This window comes from Manacus candei, unplaced genomic scaffold (assembly GCF_025592945.1).
Source record: "Manacus candei isolate 608988 ecotype Guabito, Panama unplaced genomic scaffold, ASM2559294v1 h1tg000076l, whole genome shotgun sequence".
In the NCBI taxonomy this organism is placed as follows: Eukaryota; Metazoa; Chordata; class Aves; order Passeriformes; family Pipridae; genus Manacus; species Manacus candei.
The window spans coordinates 7,994,991-8,012,094 of record NW_026138124.1 but is presented as its reverse complement, the minus strand read 5'-3'; the positions used below and the strand labels follow the sequence as shown (position 1 = coordinate 8,012,094).

Genomic DNA, 17,104 nt, shown 5'->3' with positions numbered 1-17,104 from the left:
TCAGTACCCCAGGCCAGACTGTAGAACTTACCCATTCTGTATTTTTACACATTTAACATGTAGAGGTTTTGAGATTATTCTCAGCTCAGATAAGGAGGAAGTTCTTGTAGATACTTGATCTGCACGCCCTGTGTTTCTCCTCCCTGAGGAAGTGACCCTACATTCCCTAACACATGCATAGGCAATGAGGTCACTTAGGTGGTGCAGAGACTGCAAGTCACTCCCTCTGCTGGGATTCTGGACCACCTTCCAAACTGAACTGATGCAGCTGAAAGACACTGGCTCGGGGGCAAACAACTGCAGGTGCCTGGACACAGAACTCACAAACAGGAGGGACATCAGTTGCAGAAACCTTGCTGAAAAGCTTCTTTGTCTGAAGGAAAAACCACTTCTTGGACTGCAGCAGGGTGCCTCTGCCACTGCTGGTGAGTTGGGATGGGCTCAGAGGGACAGCGGCATTGGCAGCTCCAGAGGGTTTCCTGTCCTTTGGCCAAGAGAAATAAAGAACTGAAAGGAGGGGAGTGGAGAGGGAGGATGAGCTACTGTATTTCTCTCTCAAATATATTTTTGCTAGATTTGATAAATATAACTTGACCCAAACCTAAAAATGAAATGCTTGGGCATAAGGAGACAGTCACAGCATTTACATAGCTCAGTTTGGGTAGACAGCCCGGAATAGCGGTGGAGAATTTCCCCAAACCCAAGAAGACCAGACAGTATATTTGTTTATTTAGAGGTTTTCTGGTAGCACTTATGGCTATAATTATCTGATCTCTTTACTTAGACCAAAGATTTATTCAGCACAAAACCTTCTGAATTGAAAAACTGCCTTTCTGTTTAATGAACAAACAGCCCAGAAAATAAACAGCTCAAATGAGTTGCCAGGCTCATCAGGAAAGCCTGTGGCCTGTCCAGGGCCTGAACCATAATTACTTTCACACAGCCAGGGTGAGAAAACAATTTCAAGTAGCAATACAAACTTTTTTAAAGTATCTGCCAGGTTCTCACCCAGCTGGTGAATTCGGCTGACAGACGAAGTAACAGTGAACATATTGCTTGCATTCTGCTCAATCCACTCGCTCCCACAATTCTGCAACGAGGTATGGGAGAGTAAGATCAAGCCTCATTAATCAATACACCTCTAAAATACTGCATTTGAGGAATTTAAAGGCTTTATGTTGCAAACTGCATTACCTGTGCAATTTCACAGGAACAAGTACAGATGAGACAACTTAATGAAATGGGCAAAGGGCAGAATTTTGAGTGGCACAGCTCATTTGAGAGGCAAATGAACAGTGTGGAAAAAAAGGCCTGCACAAGGAACAAGATTTTAAATATCTTTGCATTTACAGATATTTATGCCATATTTAACTGCTTTTGTGCATGAAACAAAATTACAAAGGATAGAAATTCCATAAACAAGGCCATTATGTCAATAACAATGTCTTTCTAAAGCAAGTCTCTAATTCAGTTATAAGGCTTGGAACACTCTTGTCTGGAGTTATAAACCCAGAAGTAATTACAAAGGAAAGTCTGCATCAGACAGTGGGTATTAGTGGAGTCAGGCCATGGCTTTGGGACAGCATTTACTCACTGCTTTCCTCCTTTTTGGACATAACTGATACAAATTTCTCTGTTTTCTCAGTTGCAGTGCAGATGTCGGGAAGTTGAAGCCGTTAGTGGACATTTGCAGGATGAATCATGGGGCACCACTTTCCATTTTGACAAAAACAACTGCTGTTCAGTCAACAAGATGATGCTGATCAAGTGGGTGGATGCAACGAGTTGAACTCCTGCAACTGCTGCCAAAAAGGCTCCACCAGCACAAGAAATCTGTGTGTGCTGACTCGAAGAACTCGGATTTATTTTTATTTCCCTGTTCTTAAGAGACTTCTCACAGTTTCATGTTCCCACTCCTACACCTGAGGGGCTCAGCCTGGCCACCAGCTTTGACCTGCCACCAGAGAAAATATTTGTTGCTGGAAAAGAGTAGATTAAATAAACTGGGGGGGGAAAGACAGATATGTTTTATGGAACATGAAGTGCTATAGGAGACAAGAAAAACAGCTTCTTCTGGTGCCTATTGCCAAAATTTCAGAAGACCAGACAACAACTTTAACATTTCCAAGGGAACAGCCACTAAGACAGTCAAAAATAGAATTAAGAAACTGCCTGTTTCAAAAGTAAGAGTCTGCAAGATGTGCCAGCATTTTTCAGTATTTCTGTCATTTCTGAGAAGAACACTGAAGAGTTAACACACATCTATCTGAGGAAAAAAAATAGCCAACCCACAGAAAAAGGCAAAATGAGAAAGGAAATCCATGTAGTGAAGGAATGCTCATCACATTCCATGTATTTAAAATAAAAGTCTCTGATCACTTCTGCGCACATTCATCCAGTGCTTATTTTTCTCTGCAATTTTCAAGTGTCTGCACTTCCTTAGGCATCAGATACAGCAGCAAACCAAGGACAGCTTCACTGCAGCCTGCTGTTCAAAATGTGGATAAATCTACACATGCAAAAAAGGTAACACTCAATGCTCTTCCCCGAAAAAGTAAAATTTATGTGTTCTTTTTTATTTAACGGAATTTTTTTATTTCAATGACTAAATGTAAGACTTAAAGGGAGTATCTTTATATTTTATTATTCCTCACTGTTAGTTTTCTGATATATAGGTTATAATGTGGCATTCATTAACAATTCATAGAGAATTACCATATTCAAGTAGCACAGCAAGTTTTTACTACCTACACAGGCAAAACACTGCACAGCCCTACTTGTTCCCCTTACTTATTGTCCCAGAGGGATCACATGCTGGAAAACCTTGCATTTTATCACCTAACAGGGAAGGAATTCCAACAGGTATCCATTAGAACCTCTAAGGAACCCTGAACAGAAGAGCATTTCATTAAATTTTTGCTGATCACTGACAATGCAGAGCTGCACAGGAAAATTAAGGACTAGAGAGGATGTGTGCTGGAGGTTGCCTTAGAATTAACAACCCCAGTGGGATGGTGGAGGAATGTCCCACTGCTTTGAACTTTTTGGTAGGTTTGAGGGTGATGCAAATAAAAGACCCAGAGGTATCAGCTTTGTTTCCAAAGGACTCACACTGGAAGTGCCTGAATGGAAGCAGAGCTGCAGGGTCTGCCCAGATGCACGGGGAGCACCACGGGGAGCCCAGCAGCAACAAATCTGGGACAAACTCACACAGGGAACTGATGAAGCACAAGGAGTTCAAGTCTCAGGAGGTCTACAAGTCCTCTAATGTAGATCAGGATTTCAGGGAAAAAAAGGCTGTTGGTAAGGTTTGATTCCCCACACAGCAATGACTTAGTTTCCATCTCATTCTTCCTCCCTGCATCTTTTACAGCTGCTTGAACACAATCAGTTGATCATTGCAGTACCTTAATAACTCATCAATTTTACAGGTCAGGAAATGAAGGCACCTAAATTACTGACTAAATATCACAAGTTATTAAGGGTCTACAGTGCCCATTGATTTTAACTGCCATATAGTAAGCACTTTTGAAAAAGTCATGCACATTGTTATACGGAGGCACCCAGAAAACACATCATAAAAGTTTGGCTTTGATGATGTAATCAAATCCAGAAAAAAGGGAGAACCTAAATTAATGTTCAGCAATTCCTTCCTTCTAGACAGCTTGTATGAACAGACATGTTTGCTGCTGCTTGAACTTTTAAATCAGCTTAGCAGACTTGAGAAATTTAAAGCATACAGCTGAAGCTGGAAGTACCCAAACACTGAGATCCTTCCAGCATTAACCACAGTGCTACAGAAGAACCATTAAGAAAGGAGTAGTGAGTAGTGGTATAATGCAAGCAAATTCCCTTCTGAGACCCAGGTTCTGCTTTCAACACTTGGTATGAAATTGTTTCCTTGGATTTCTTGGTTAGTAACCGCAACCGCTTCGGATTTTAAAGGCTCAGTCCAGATCTGGCATGGAATAAACCTGATAACTGAAATCAATTATAAGCATCTTTAAGCTCAGCAAAAAAAAAAAAAAAAAAAAAAAAATCTCACTATGTGGCTCAAAAGGCAAGTGAGGACAAATATCAACCCTTTATCAGCATGAGCTCATCCTGCAGCAGAACTCTGACACGAGAGGTGCACGGTACCTCTGGCTCTGCCCTGGCAGTTGTCCCCACACACAGAAGAGAAAGTGGATGCAAATTGCTCCTCTCCTCGAGGTCCCATTTCCTTGTGCAGAACAGCCCGTTACAGGACTGGGATCCTCCCTCACCAGAAGGCAGAAGGCCTAAATGCCAAAAGCAGGAGGCACAGCAAGTGGGAGAGCAGCAGGAATAGGTGCTCAGCTTTCCATGTTTCTATAAAAGCAAGTGATAATTTTACATCTCCAGCAGATATTCAAGTAGGAGAGTAATGAAGCAAGAGAACAGATTGCATGGAAAGGAAGAAGTGCCCTATGGAGTTTGTGACCTGTTTACCATAAGTAAATAAATAAATGAAAGCAAAACAGCCCCCTGGAGAGACACAGTTTGCACGAGGGTCTGTCGTGTGGAAGCCGATAGAAACAACTGTCATTACAGAGCAAAGGAGGATTGATTGGCCACCCAACAGGAACTTGGGAAAGAAAGCAGATGTGAGAGAAGGAAAGAGGAAGATTTGGAAATCTAGGACAGCAGGAAAGTCACTGTGAGTATTACCCAACTAACACCACTGGCCTGAAGGCAGCTGAAGGTCTAGAGAGAGAACCAGCAGTTTGGCAACGCAGAGAAACGAGAACACACAAACCAGCTCAGTTTTTTCTACTCCACACTGAATCACTCAGCAACTCTGCCTGATGCTGTGGCAAGTGGAATATCACAATTTTGGATCCTTCATTAGGAATAATTACTTCACTTGTTGACAGTATCAAAAGAAAAGCCAAGGGAGAGACATTTTTCTATTCCTTCAGGAGCCTGCACGCTGTCCAGGGAAAGTTTGGGCTGTCCCTGTCTGTGTAACTCTCCCCTGTTCTCTGATCTGAGGACAGACTTCAACATCAATCTTACTCCTTTCAGTGCCACTAACATCCACTGTTATTAAAAATCAGAAATGTTATTTTTTCCCCCTCTTTGATCACATTCAAACCATGAAAACAACAGCCTAAGCATTTTGCCCTGCTGTATCTTGGGGAGCTGGAAACCTTCTACCCGCAAGAAACTCTTCCAGCAGTTACCATGGTGACACTGGTAATAGATATTTAAAGGCAGCTCACTCATAATCACATCTATTAGATACCAGGAGGCTTTAGTAAGAGAGGCACAAAAAAGCTTGAAACCAGGGAACCAAAGAGGCTTGGTGATGGTATAAGTGGACAAGAAATTCATGGAGAGGGATCTGCTTATACCATCATTTAGCTGAACACAAAGGGCTCCTGTTCAAAGCTGAAATGGCACTGAAGCCAGCAGAACAAACTATTTTTAGTCAATCTTTTAAAAATTGGTTCTGAAAGCCTCATTTCAATAGTGGCAGCTCTATAAATCCTTTCAGAGTGGTCATTGCCAGAAATACAATAAAAAGCTGTGCTACAGCTCATCCCCCATTAGAACCAGGCTGCTGGAAATCCCCTGGCCTGCCAAAGTCACCTGAAGGGGTTTCCTCCAGCAGGGAAACCAGGCTGGCTGCAGAGAATGCTGCTCTCTGTGCCCACCCCAATGTCCTGACACCACGAGCCCCAAAACAAAGCCCCAAACTCAGCTCCAAAGGGACCCTGCCTTCCACCTGGAGGGTTAAGTAGCCCAAGGAATAGTGCCACACTCCTTTTTAGACATTATTATGCAGTGAGGAAACCTGAATCTGGACAAAGCTGACCAAGTTGAAGAGGTGTGTTTGGTTATACAAGTGTTAAATCATTTATTTCTGTGGGTTCTAGTTCTGTAGTTCCAGCCCACTGGAATGCAATGAAGGGAATCTGCAGATTCAGATCTCCAGATATGAAGCCACCTCAACTTGGCTGAGCCTGTGTAACAGTCATCAAATTGAGATTTCCTTTCTCTTTTTGCTGCATATTTCCATGACAACTTTCCTGCAGTATCAACTTCTTTATAATGGAAAGGTCTCTCAAAGAGAATTTAGGCTTCTATAGCAACAGCTTAAATCCCTGGGAGATGATGATGCCCGAAACTTTACACAGAGCTTTTTTTAGACCACACAAGTGCATTTCAAATTTCATAGGTGAAAACAAAAGTCATGTGTAATATTAGGGAAACTGTGAACAGGAGAAGGAGCAACTTGCTGAAGCGGAACAAACACAAAGAAACCACCTCACTTTCAAAAGGGACGAACACTTTGAGAGCTCAAACGTTAAAAGAGAGCAGACAGGATCAAACACTCATCTCAAAAAGCCACATCCTGTTCCTCCTCTCTGAGCTACAGAACACAGTCACAAGGAACAAGTCTGCTGATCCTAAAAGGACATTTTATTGAAAGACCTCTCTCTGCAGTCTATTTTATATTGACCTAAAGAAAAAAAAATAAATAAAAAAAATCTGTGACTCAGAATGCCTTTTAACTCCCATATACCTGCCATTTAGCTGCAATCTAACCTTTTTTTCAGTACTTTAGCTGTTTGCCATGGTAGTGACAGTATCCTCCAACACTGAAAGCCTTGCTGCCTCAGAAGAAAAAAATAACTGCACTCTCAAACAAATAAATTGGTTAAACTCAAAAGCAAAGGGAAGTACAGAAGCTAAACCAGCTTTCTTTCACTGAATTTAATATATTTCACAAAACACTCCTCCAATGGGTTTTAAAATCTAAAATCTCTTAAAGAAAAAAGATAAAATACTACATTCACAACCTGGATTAGAAGCAGGAAAGGATCATGTTTAATGTATAGGATGGAAATGAAGCCCAGCAGGACCCAGCACCCTTCCTTTTGTAGCCACTGGAAACATCTTTGCTACACAAGAAGTGAGGTTGGCAGTGGGATCACCTGAAAAACAGCCACACTTTCTTCTGCTTGTGGTGATTGAAAGCTTTTCCTTTTCCCCCCTCAAAACATCCATCAATTTGCCCCCTTTTCCTCTCATTCCCCTCCATTATCACAGTCCTGGTAAGGGGAAAAAAGGTGCCCACAGGTAGGAACGAATGAAAGAGACTGGATCTGATCTAATTCTTGTGGACTTCCAATTTCATCCACTTGCTGCCCACTTCAGAAAAGGCTCTGGAACTGGCAGTTTGACAAAATAACGTTGAGCACTGTGAAAACTTACTTTAATTTTTTTACTAGCAATGCCAAAAATGACAGCTTAGAGCCTGTTCAAAGCCTGGGAACTCTGCAGCTAAGACAAATGCAAACCCAGGATTTCAGACAAACCCCGCATTATTTCCAAGGGTTATCCTGTCTGGAAGAATCCTGAAGTGTGGGAGAAAGACTGAGTCACCGTAAAGGTCAAGTGAAACGCAATTATTTGGTGTCTCCATGTGCTGCCCTCTGCTGAAACAGACGCCGAGCTCGTCGGAGCAGCACAAAAACTCGGGATCGTCCGCGCCCACTGCTGCCATGGCACAGGGAAGGGACACGCTCGCCCGAACTGAAAATGTTCCATTTCATGGCACCAGGAAAGGATAAAAATAACTTAAGCTCTTGTGCTGGACTCAGCAGGATGAAAGAGTGGCTTCAGGGACAGCAGTCCTGGAGAGGGAAGAGCACTGGATGCATCACGACTGCAGTGATGAAGGTTCACAGGCTTATAAAAAAGAAACAGCTGAAAGTTTCATTTGAACAACTTATTAATCAAAGATGTGTTGAACTCTCATATTCCCTCTCAAATCCTTAATCCTCCATCTGATTTCACCCACGCAAAAAAGTCTGTTCAGGCAGATGAGATTATTCAAATACTCAAGTACAAGTACTTGTTCATAAGGAGAACATGGAGCAGCATAAATGGGAAAAGGAGAAAACGATTAAATATCTAAGGGTGGAAATATAACACATAAATATAAGAGTATTTATAAATATATTTTATATAATCTTATTTAGAAAAAATATTTACAAAAATATTATATTTAAAAACAAACAGTAACCCAGCATTTCCTCCAAAATCCAGGAACTGAGAAAAGCAAGTCAAAGCAATATTCCAACCATGTCTATAGACTTTCAGTGCTGAAAATTCAAATCCAACATATCCTGTTTTCCCTTCATGCCTTTGGAAATTAGACTTTGCTGTGTGACTCCGAGATCAGCCCAGCAAGGTTATTTTGGATCAAGGAGAAGATTGAAATCTGAAGTTGAGGGCTCCTTAGGGAGATCATCCTGCCTGCAACCTCCTCTACCTTGTAAAGATCCCGCTGTAGCAGATTTTAACAGCGTGCTTTTCCAGGGTTTCTGACCTTAAAAAAGAGCTTAAAACCCGCCCCAAACCTCAATAAACAAGCAAAAAAAGATTAAAAAACAGTGAGAGGGAAGAGCAGCGGGCAGGTGGCCCCGCTGGTGCAGCCAGTAGAGGGCAGTGGAATTTAGAGGAAAGTTGTTGAACTTCGTGTAATTAAACATCTGAAGTGATAAACCCACCAGTTTACATCGTTATTTGAACCTACCTATTCTGGCCTAAACTAAGACATAAGCAGGACAGAGAGCAAAGGGTAATAGAAAAGAAAGAAAATGTATTACTTTGGGACCTTTAAAGAGTCGCACTTTGGGCTATGATGAAGATTTCAGACTTAAAGCATCACTTAAAAGTAATTATTTAATCTTTTAAATAAGTTCCAATTATTGCAATACACTAATTCAACGCATCCTATTGAAACCAACACAGCTGTTTCTCATGGGTTTAGAAACCACAGATAACTTAAAATAGGAAAAATATCAATTAAGAAGAAAGGTGTTCGCAAGACAGTCCCATCACCACTTGTGAAGATGAAAACTGGTTCTAGTCCACAAGAATAAGAAAGTAAAACAGGTTAAGCAAAACACAACACAAGATTTTCAATGCTCACAGCACCTTGTTCAGGAAGGGGAAAAGCAACATTTCTCACCTCATCACCAAACAGAACAAGCACCCCAGAGCCAAGGCTCCTGCACGATTTGACACGAGGCCAGTTTGCATTTTGTGATGGAAAGACAGATTTTGGTTACTGTCTGAGCCCTTTTGAGATAACAGGGGTTCTGGAGTAACCGCGCTGCTCCACACCGGGGCAGACCAAGGTGTGCCCGGAAAGGCTGCCGGGGGACTTCGCGGTGCCCCGGCGCGTTCGCCCCCCCCGCGGGGACACGGACGGGGAGCAGCTCAGGTGCCTCGGGCTCGGGTAACGCTGCGGGGCCGAACCGCCCGCGGAGGGTCCGGGCTCGGCACCGGCACCGCCCGCCCGCCCGTGCGGGACCTGTTGCCCTCACACACCGGACCGGCCGCGCGGCCACACCGCGACACCTCCGCGCCTCCCGAGCCCTCCCCGCACCTCAGCCCGGGCACGGGCACTCGGTCCCGCACTGCGGCACCTCAGCCCTCCCTCAGCCCGGCGGTGCCCCGGGGCACCTTGCCGGTCCCTCGCCAGCCCTGCCGGCCCTCTGCAGCCCGAGCGGAGCCCTCAGCTCCCGGTACCCCCCCGCGCTCACCTGCCGCCGCTCCCTGGGATGCTCCCGCAGCCGGAGCCGGAGCGCAACCCTCGCTCGCCTGCAGCGGCCGCACCGACCGCCAGGGGGCCTCCGCGCGGCGCGCCGGGTAATGTAGTCCCCGCGCTACCCGGCACATCCAATCACGCTCCGCGCCGCGGAGCATGCCGGGAGTTGTAGTATCTCTCCCGCCGTGCACGCTGGGAGGTGTAGTCCAGCGCGGCGGCGCGGCGGCGGCGCTTCCCGGCAGCGGAACTACAACTCCCGCGAGACAACGCGCGCGGCGCCGGCGCGGCGCCGAACCCCGGCGGGTGTCCCAGGGCCGTCATGGCGGCCCCACCGCCGTCAGTGCCGGGCGAGCCTCCGCCGCCCTCGCCGCCGCTGCAGTACAGCGTCCTGCTGGAGCACCTGGTGGGCGACAAGCGGCGGCCCCGCGCGTGGGACCCCGCCGTCTTCGGCGGCATCCCGTGCCCGCCCAAGAGCGAGGAGCAGAAGATGGTGGAGCGGGTCATGGAGAGCTGCCCCTTCAAGGCGGCGCTGGCCTGTGTGGGAGGTGCGGTGGCTGAGGGGGCCGGGGGCAGCTGGAGGGACGGGACAGCCGCTGTGGGGCGGTTCGGGATTCCACCGGGGTGTCCCTGTGGAATCGGGAAAGGCTGATGGAGAAGAGGTTGCAGCCCCCGCCTTTGGTTTTCCACCTTTTAAGCCTCCCCCGGTGCCTGTCACAGGTCCCGGGAAGGGATCACTGCCTGTCTGCCTTCCTTGGAGAGGCGGAGGTGCTTTCCCCAGCACAGCACAGGCTGTCAGCGGGTGTCCGCGGTACCCACAGACCGGCCACTCGTGCTCCCGCACTGCCCCCGTGGCGCTCCAGGGCTGCTCTGGAGCCCGCAGGGAATGTGCCGCTCCAGGGAATGTGCCGCTCCAATCCCTGCTCACGTTACACTGGTTGCCTTTGACAGGGTTTGTCCTGGGAGGTGCGTTCGGGATCTTCACGGCTGGGATCGACACCAACGTGGGCTTTGATCCCAAGGATCCCTATCGCACACCCACGGCCAAGGAGGTGCTCAAGGACATGGGGCAGAGGGGCATCTCCTACGCCAAGAACTTCGCCATCGTGGGTGCCATGTTCTCCTGCACGGAGTGCGTGGTGGAATCTGTGAGTAACAACCTCTTCAGCACTGAGAAATGTTTTATTGTATACTTACTTAGTAAACTTGTACTAGATGCACATAAGTATGTATATCCCCTTTGAAAAGTCCTTTTCAGTTTAAGTCCTGAATGTATTGGCAAGTGTAGGCGTTGCTTTTTTAAACCCTGGCTACAAGTAGTTTTTACTTTAAAACTCAGACGGTGAGTTGCAGCATGGTAATTTGAGGGCCTAAAAATTCCATATGTAGAATGGGATCCTTTGATTAGAGTTCTTAAGTAACAGTTAGTCTGTTTTCATCTGGCCCCTACAGCAAGAAATGAACTTGTGCAGCTCAGCAATAATCCAGTTTCTTAAATAGGAAAATTACCCTGTTATGAATTTGAGTCCTGCCTTTTAATTGAAAGACACAGCTATTTCTTAACTCATCTAAAGAAAAGTGTATCTGCTTGCACAGTGGAGGAGAACAAATTGGTCTCTGCACTGATGAAAATCCAGCATGTCCTGGCTATGGAAATAGTGCATCTTTGTCAGCAGGTGCTGTGGCTCTCACCTGTGCCAAGAACCAGCAGCTTGGCTGGGCTCAGGGCTGCAGTCAGGTAGTCACAGCACTTTTAAACCCTCTAAGCAAGTGTTCATGTTCAGTGCTGTGTTCTGGGGATGTAGCAGCTCACCTGAGGATCCTTCCTGTAGCACTGCATTGCACCATATGGATTTGTCTTACCTCTCCCAGAGACCTGTTCCTTCCTCCTCTCCTGGCCCTGCAAGTTTGGGAGTGCAGGGCCATCTGCTGAGAACAGATGGAAAAACATCCTCAGCTGAGAAGGGGCTGGAAGGTCATTTAATCTTCCTTGCTGTCAGTGCAGATACTGAGTGTTTATTCCGTATTTACTTGTTGACTCTGAGTTTTAATTCCACAGTATCGTGGGAAGTCAGACTGGAAGAACAGTGTTATCAGTGGCTGCATCACGGGGGGAGCCATCGGCTTCAGAGGTTGGTGGTGCCTGTTTCTGTGATAAGACTCGAATTTGGTTATAGAGCACACAGTGTTCTGTGTGGAACACACACTGCAGACCTCTTTGCATGGGGACTGTAGTGAAGCCCAAATGAGGATGTGCTCCATTCTGACAGGGCTGCGCCCTCATCTTCCTGTCAGCTCCAAAGATAAGTGTGGGTAGAGAAAGCTTGGTCATACAGGCAGTGAGATTGGTGGAAAATCAACAAAATTCACAAGAAGAAGAATGAGGAGATGCTACCTAACATTCTTCTGTGGTGTAGTGAGGAGGAAGCCAAAAATATACAACTCCGAAGCTACAGCTCTTGTGTGAACAGAGCTTTATTTATATCTGCTATTTCACTGGCAGTAACACTTAATTTGCTTTCCTCCTTTCTTATGTATCAAACATATGTATGGAGTAGGAGCACTGGGGTTTTAGTCTTGCAGCACTAGTGGGGACTTTGGGAAGCTGTGAGTGGTAATAACATCTGGAAAAAAAACCAAGTAGGAAGAGACCTGGTCTGCTCATCAGAAATATCAAACTTCTCACAGCTCTCCTAAAGTAAAAAGCCTGTCCATAGAACATAAAAGAGAAGAAAGCTCTCTTGAAAGTGCTTCTAATTGAGCTTGTTAAGTTGTGTCTGTCCTCGACCTAATCCTCTTAGAGCTTTCAGAGCCGTAACTGCTCTTCCTGTCCCTCCCTAGTCCCACAAAGCCACTTGCAGTGCTCAGATCAGAGCACACCAAAATCAGTAGTGGCCAGTGGCGTGTTCTTTTCTGTCCCTTTGTGGAGACTGAGCAACACAGGACCCAGCCAGGGTGTCCCGCTGGTGCCACTGCAGGGGTTGTACATCAGGCTCCCCCTCACCTTGGGCAGTGGCAGTGCCAGCGTTCCCTGGAGTTGCACTGCCACGTTCCTGCAGGTGTGACCCCTTTGAGCCAGCACAGCGTAAGCGAGTTACTGGGAAGAGAAGTATTTTTCTCATTTTGCCTCATTTCCCCCCCTCCTTGCCGTGCAGCCGGGTTGAAGGCCGGGGTGATCGGCTGCGGGGGATTCGCCGCCTTCTCCGCTGCCGTCGATTACTACCTGCGGTAACAGCCGGATCCCTCGGAGCAGCCTTCCCTTTAGCTCCAGTGCTGCTGCTGAGAGCCTGCACCACAGCACAACCACCAGGCTTACCTTTCCACTGCCTCTGGAGTCCTGATGAGCGCGAGCGGGACGGCGTTGGCCGCTTTTCTGAATGACTAACAACGCTGTGGCTCCCAGCCCGGGCGAGCTGCTCCGGGCAGACTTGCGGGAGTACACGAGGATGGAGCCAGGGACAGAGCAGCATCTCCAGGATGGATCAGCTGACTGTCAGTTTCCAGGAAACACGCCTGGACTCTGAGCTTTTTCAATCTGATTTTGATTAAGTCTGTTGCTGGCATCAAAAGAGGCAGGAGGACAATCTCCGAACAGAAATGCTCCGATTTAGGTTACCGCGTGTCTGAACGTGCTGCAAGCGTTTAACAGTTACCAGTTTGCAGCTTGCTACTCTGTTGGGGAGAGGTAAGATCCTGTGGAGAAATAAGTTTGTTCCAGGCTTTTCTTAAAATACCATTTGAAGACAAACCACCATCTGTACAACTTGTCTTATTTCATAAGTACAGAGATGAGCGCCAGATTTCTTTACCATGTCTTAAAGGGAAAAGCAGAAAGGAATCCTTAGCCTTAGAGCCATGTGGTTACTGGCAGATGAACAGAACAGTTTAAGGGGAAAGAAAAGAGGTTATTGCTGAAGTATAATTCTCTGTAGCCACTTGGCTAGCCTGATTTAACCTCGCTGTGGGAGTACAAAGAATTTTGCTACTGCTTTAACTGCCCCAGGCTCGCCCCATTAGTTCCAGCAGTTTGATAGTGAGACTAGAAAGCAGAGCTGTGAGACTAAACCACTGTTTGACAGATAACTGGGCATTCACTCAGCACACAGTCTGCTTCCTGTCACACCATCCTTTTGGGGCGGTGGGATTTAAGATGCAGTGCACACACCTAATAGGGGTTCTCCCACCCACTTCCCCTCCTTTGCAACCACAGTTTGACATCCCAGAACAGTGACAGCACGTGCTTACCTGGAGGAGCAATCCTAGCAGGGTGGTTTGGCTGATGCAGTGGTCAGTTTGGAGGCACACTGTCTCCCATTCCCACACAGAAGTGGGAAGACAGCACCATGTGATCTATCAGATGAGGTTTCCAGATCTCCTGATGTCCCTTGCTGTGCCTGTTTAGTATCCTCAGGCCAGAAGCTGTGCAAGTCAGCTGAATTTTAAGCTTGAGTAATTCTAGGCTGATTAAACAGGCTGGCTCCAGACAGTCCAGGTTGTTTTCCTTCAAAATGCAAGGATGTAGCCCAAACCATAGGAAATCTCTTCAAATATTGCCTGGCACACTGCCTGTGCTTATACCACTGGCTTGAAGTGCAACTAGCAAGAATTCCATGACAGAAAGAGTAGAAGCTGTGATGCCAAGGTGATCAGTTAGTGCAAACAGCAACACCACAGGGCTTCTTTTGTGCAAATATCAGGGCTTTGCATTTTTATTAACATTTTTTTTTCTCCTCACATGGTTTTACAGCCATTTAAAGTTTATAATCTACAGAAATTGAAACAGAACACAAACAAAAATATATCCTTAACAACTTTTGAAAGTCAAATATTAATTAACAGTTCTATTCTACCTGTAGCTGCAAGAGTCCACCCCCCCCTCTTTTTCCTTCCTGTAGGAACAAGCAAAAGCCAGTCCTGGGGACCAGGCCTCCAGCCACTGTCACACGGGGGGAGATTTGGCTGTACAGAGTCTCCATCTGGAATGACGGTGTCGTGGACAGAGACTTGGACACATGTAACAAATCAGACACACACAGGGGTCCGTTGTGCAGTCAGATCTAAAGCTCGGCCTCCTTGCTGGGTCCAGGGCCAAGACAGACGCCTGGTTATTTTCTGCAATGCTGTTTCCCTTCTGTTTAGCTGGTAGTCAAGAGGAGCAGGGTCTGGAGTGTGAGCCCTTTGGAGGGGGACTGAGAGACCTCCCCTCCTTAGTTGCTTTGCTGGTGCAGGGCTGGCAGGTGCTGCCTTCCCCAGGGGGGTGGGCTGAGGACATACCTGGTGCATTGGGGGCAGGGGGCCGGGCTCTACCTGGAACAGTCCGTTAGTGGGGAGGGGAAAGGCAACGCCGCTGTCGGGGATACGCTTGGTCACTTCTCATCCATCTCCATTTGGCACAGGAGAGCACAGGGCCAACGCAGTTGGGCAGGTGGGGGGGGGCTTTTCCCACAAGAACACGGACTCAGCTCACAGAGCGAAAGGTTTCGTGTCCCATCAGGTACCAACACCTACCTGGGAGGGTGGGAGGGTTGGGGACATCTCAGGAGCCAGGCACTGGGCGGCCAGAGCACAGCCTGGCAGCGAGTGCAGGCACGTGGCTGTCCTGCCTTGGGACATGGCCTGACAATTCCAGTCATCAGCCTGGGAGGGGACAAGAACTGGAGCCACTGAGACAGACCTGAGCTGGCCAGGCACGGCTAATCCAGCGGCAGAGGAAGCACTTCTGCCTTCGGATGGGAAGGCCATGAAGGCTTTCCTCCTCCTGTCCCTCTGTGCTGCTTTCCAAGCTGGGTGGCCATCCAGTTGCTCCAGAGCACTTGCCTCTGGCAGCGTGGCTGCCTCCAAGGCAGGGCCATGTGCTGCCATGTGCCCGGTGCAGTGGGGAAGGCCAAGGAGGGAAACAAAAACCTCCTCATTCCTGTGGCCACAGCAGGAATGCTGCTGCCCTGGCAGGCTCTGCCACAGGGTGCATTCAATGCTCATGGCAGTGCTGGGCTGGCAGGGGCATGAGTGCCTCACAGGTGTACAGCGGGGACCCTGTGCCCTGCCAAATTTCCACATTGGGGAAATTTGGGATCCACGTGCCCCGATGGGACACCATCGATACCAGAGCACAGACATGGGGTCAGCCCATGGCACAGGAAGCAGACCTGCCTGGCTGGCCATCCCTCCAGCCTGCCGTGGGTTGAGACCAGCACAGCACCTCTCGCTCCAGCCTTGTGTGAGGGGTTATCCCAAAATGAGGCGAGATCCAGCGAGGGAAGTAACCGCCATGCTGCACACACACAGGCAAAGCACGGGATTAGGGCTGTAGAGGGGACTGGCCTGAAAACACCCAGAAGAGCTGAGGCGAGGAGGAAGCAGCACCTGCCCCTCTGCTCTCGTGGTCGCAGGTTTGCTCGGGCCAGAGCGGGATCCAGGCACGGGGTCCAACGATTGCGCAGGCAGCAAGTCAAAGCAGAGCTGGTCGGCACCATCACTGGGGAGGGAGGCCCGTGAGCTCCCAGGCCCTGGGTGAGCCAGTGCTGCACATGCAGGCATGGGGCAAAGGAGCTGGGCAGCAAAACAGGCACTCGTGGGGCACTGCAGGCGTCAGGGGTGCCTGGTAGGAGTGAGCGGGTGGAAAGGAGTCCAGGAGAAAACTAGCCAAGGGGGAAGCCTGTGTCCACAGCCCTTGTCAGTCACTACCTCTTCCGTTGAGCAAATATACATAAAAACAATTCTTGAACACAAGGAGGGACATAAGACACGACTACTTTACAGAGAGGCACGGCGGGACCGGGCCCCTGGAACGCGATTGTACAGGAGCTGCAGGAGGCACCGTCCTGGGTCCGGGCTGGGCTCCCTGGGAGCTGCGGTCCAGTCCGTGTCCCCCAGCAGGGAGCTGGGAGTGTTTGCAGCTGGTGCCTTGTCCCTGCAGGCTACACGTCCGTGGAGAAGTAAAGTGTGTTGCGCTTCAGCTCAGTGAAGGAGATGGGAGGATGCTGCAAGTAGTAGAGAAGGACCTGGACCTGCAGAAGGCAAATGGGGGGTGTTACTCCAGAAAAGGGAAGAGCTGCCACCTCTCAGCTTGTCCCTGTGCAGCAAAGAGTGACAAATCTACCCAGACAGGCAGGTGAACCCCTCCATTCCCCACCCAGCACTGCCAGCACTGCTCTTACCTGGGCCATCACATCGTGGGACCAGATGTCGGAGGCCAAGGTGAGGTGTGCCTTGCTCTCCCCCTCTGAGGGTCTCAGCAGTGTCGGCCCAAAGACCGTGGCCAGATTGTGAAGAGACATTTTGTTGATAGGCTCCTTTTCAGCCACCCTGTGGGGTATGGGGAGAGAGGGAGTGTCACCCCTAACACTGCTCTGGAGCAGGGCAGCCATGGGGTGATGTGGGGGGCGAGGGCTGCTCTCCCTTCTCCCAGCCCCAGGGAGGCATCTCTAGCTTGCCACTGCACTTTACAGCCCTCAGAAAACCCAGGTGCAGGGCAGGGAGCTTTGCCCCCTTCACGGCCTCCTCCGGAGCCGCCGGGCC

The 17,104-nt window shown here is 48.4% G+C and overlaps 3 protein-coding genes across 10 annotated transcripts in view; 1 reads left to right on the top strand and 2 right to left on the bottom strand.

Annotated features, from left to right (window-relative positions):
* The window catches only part of SPECC1 (sperm antigen with calponin homology and coiled-coil domains 1), a 93,620-nt gene extending 83,927 nt beyond the window's left edge, over window positions 1–9,693 (bottom strand). For 2 of the 5 annotated variants that reach the window (XM_051809640.1, XM_051809638.1), the window contains exon 1: window positions 9,585–9,653. The gene's annotated coding sequence lies outside the window, so the exon portion shown is untranslated. Of the gene's footprint in view, window positions 1–9,584 lie in introns of all 5 variants that reach the window. The other 3 variants (XM_051809639.1, XM_051809644.1, XM_051809642.1) reach the window with 3 other exon arrangements.
* A 174-nt stretch (window positions 9,694–9,867) lies between these two features.
* TIMM22 (translocase of inner mitochondrial membrane 22) lies at window positions 9,868–13,338 on the top strand. The gene is made up of 4 exons (XM_051810031.1): window positions 9,868–10,134; window positions 10,538–10,734; window positions 11,646–11,718; window positions 12,742–13,338. The coding sequence occupies exons 1-4, from the start codon at window positions 9,909–9,911 to the stop codon at window positions 12,816–12,818; spliced, it is 573 nt and encodes a 190-aa protein (XP_051665991.1). The 5' UTR covers window positions 9,868–9,908; the 3' UTR covers window positions 12,819–13,338.
* A 925-nt stretch (window positions 13,339–14,263) lies between these two features.
* The window catches only part of ABR (ABR activator of RhoGEF and GTPase), a 39,247-nt gene continuing 36,406 nt past the window's right edge, over window positions 14,264–17,104 (bottom strand). For all 4 annotated transcript variants that reach the window (XM_051810023.1, XM_051810024.1, XM_051810026.1 and 1 more), the window contains 2 exons: window positions 16,744–16,891; window positions 14,264–16,593 (listed from right to left, as the gene is read on the bottom strand). In XM_051810023.1, coding sequence (XP_051665983.1) covers window positions 16,504–16,593; window positions 16,744–16,891 — 238 coding nt within the window. In that variant the 3' untranslated portion in view covers window positions 14,264–16,503. The remainder of the gene's footprint in view (window positions 16,594–16,743; window positions 16,892–17,104) is intronic.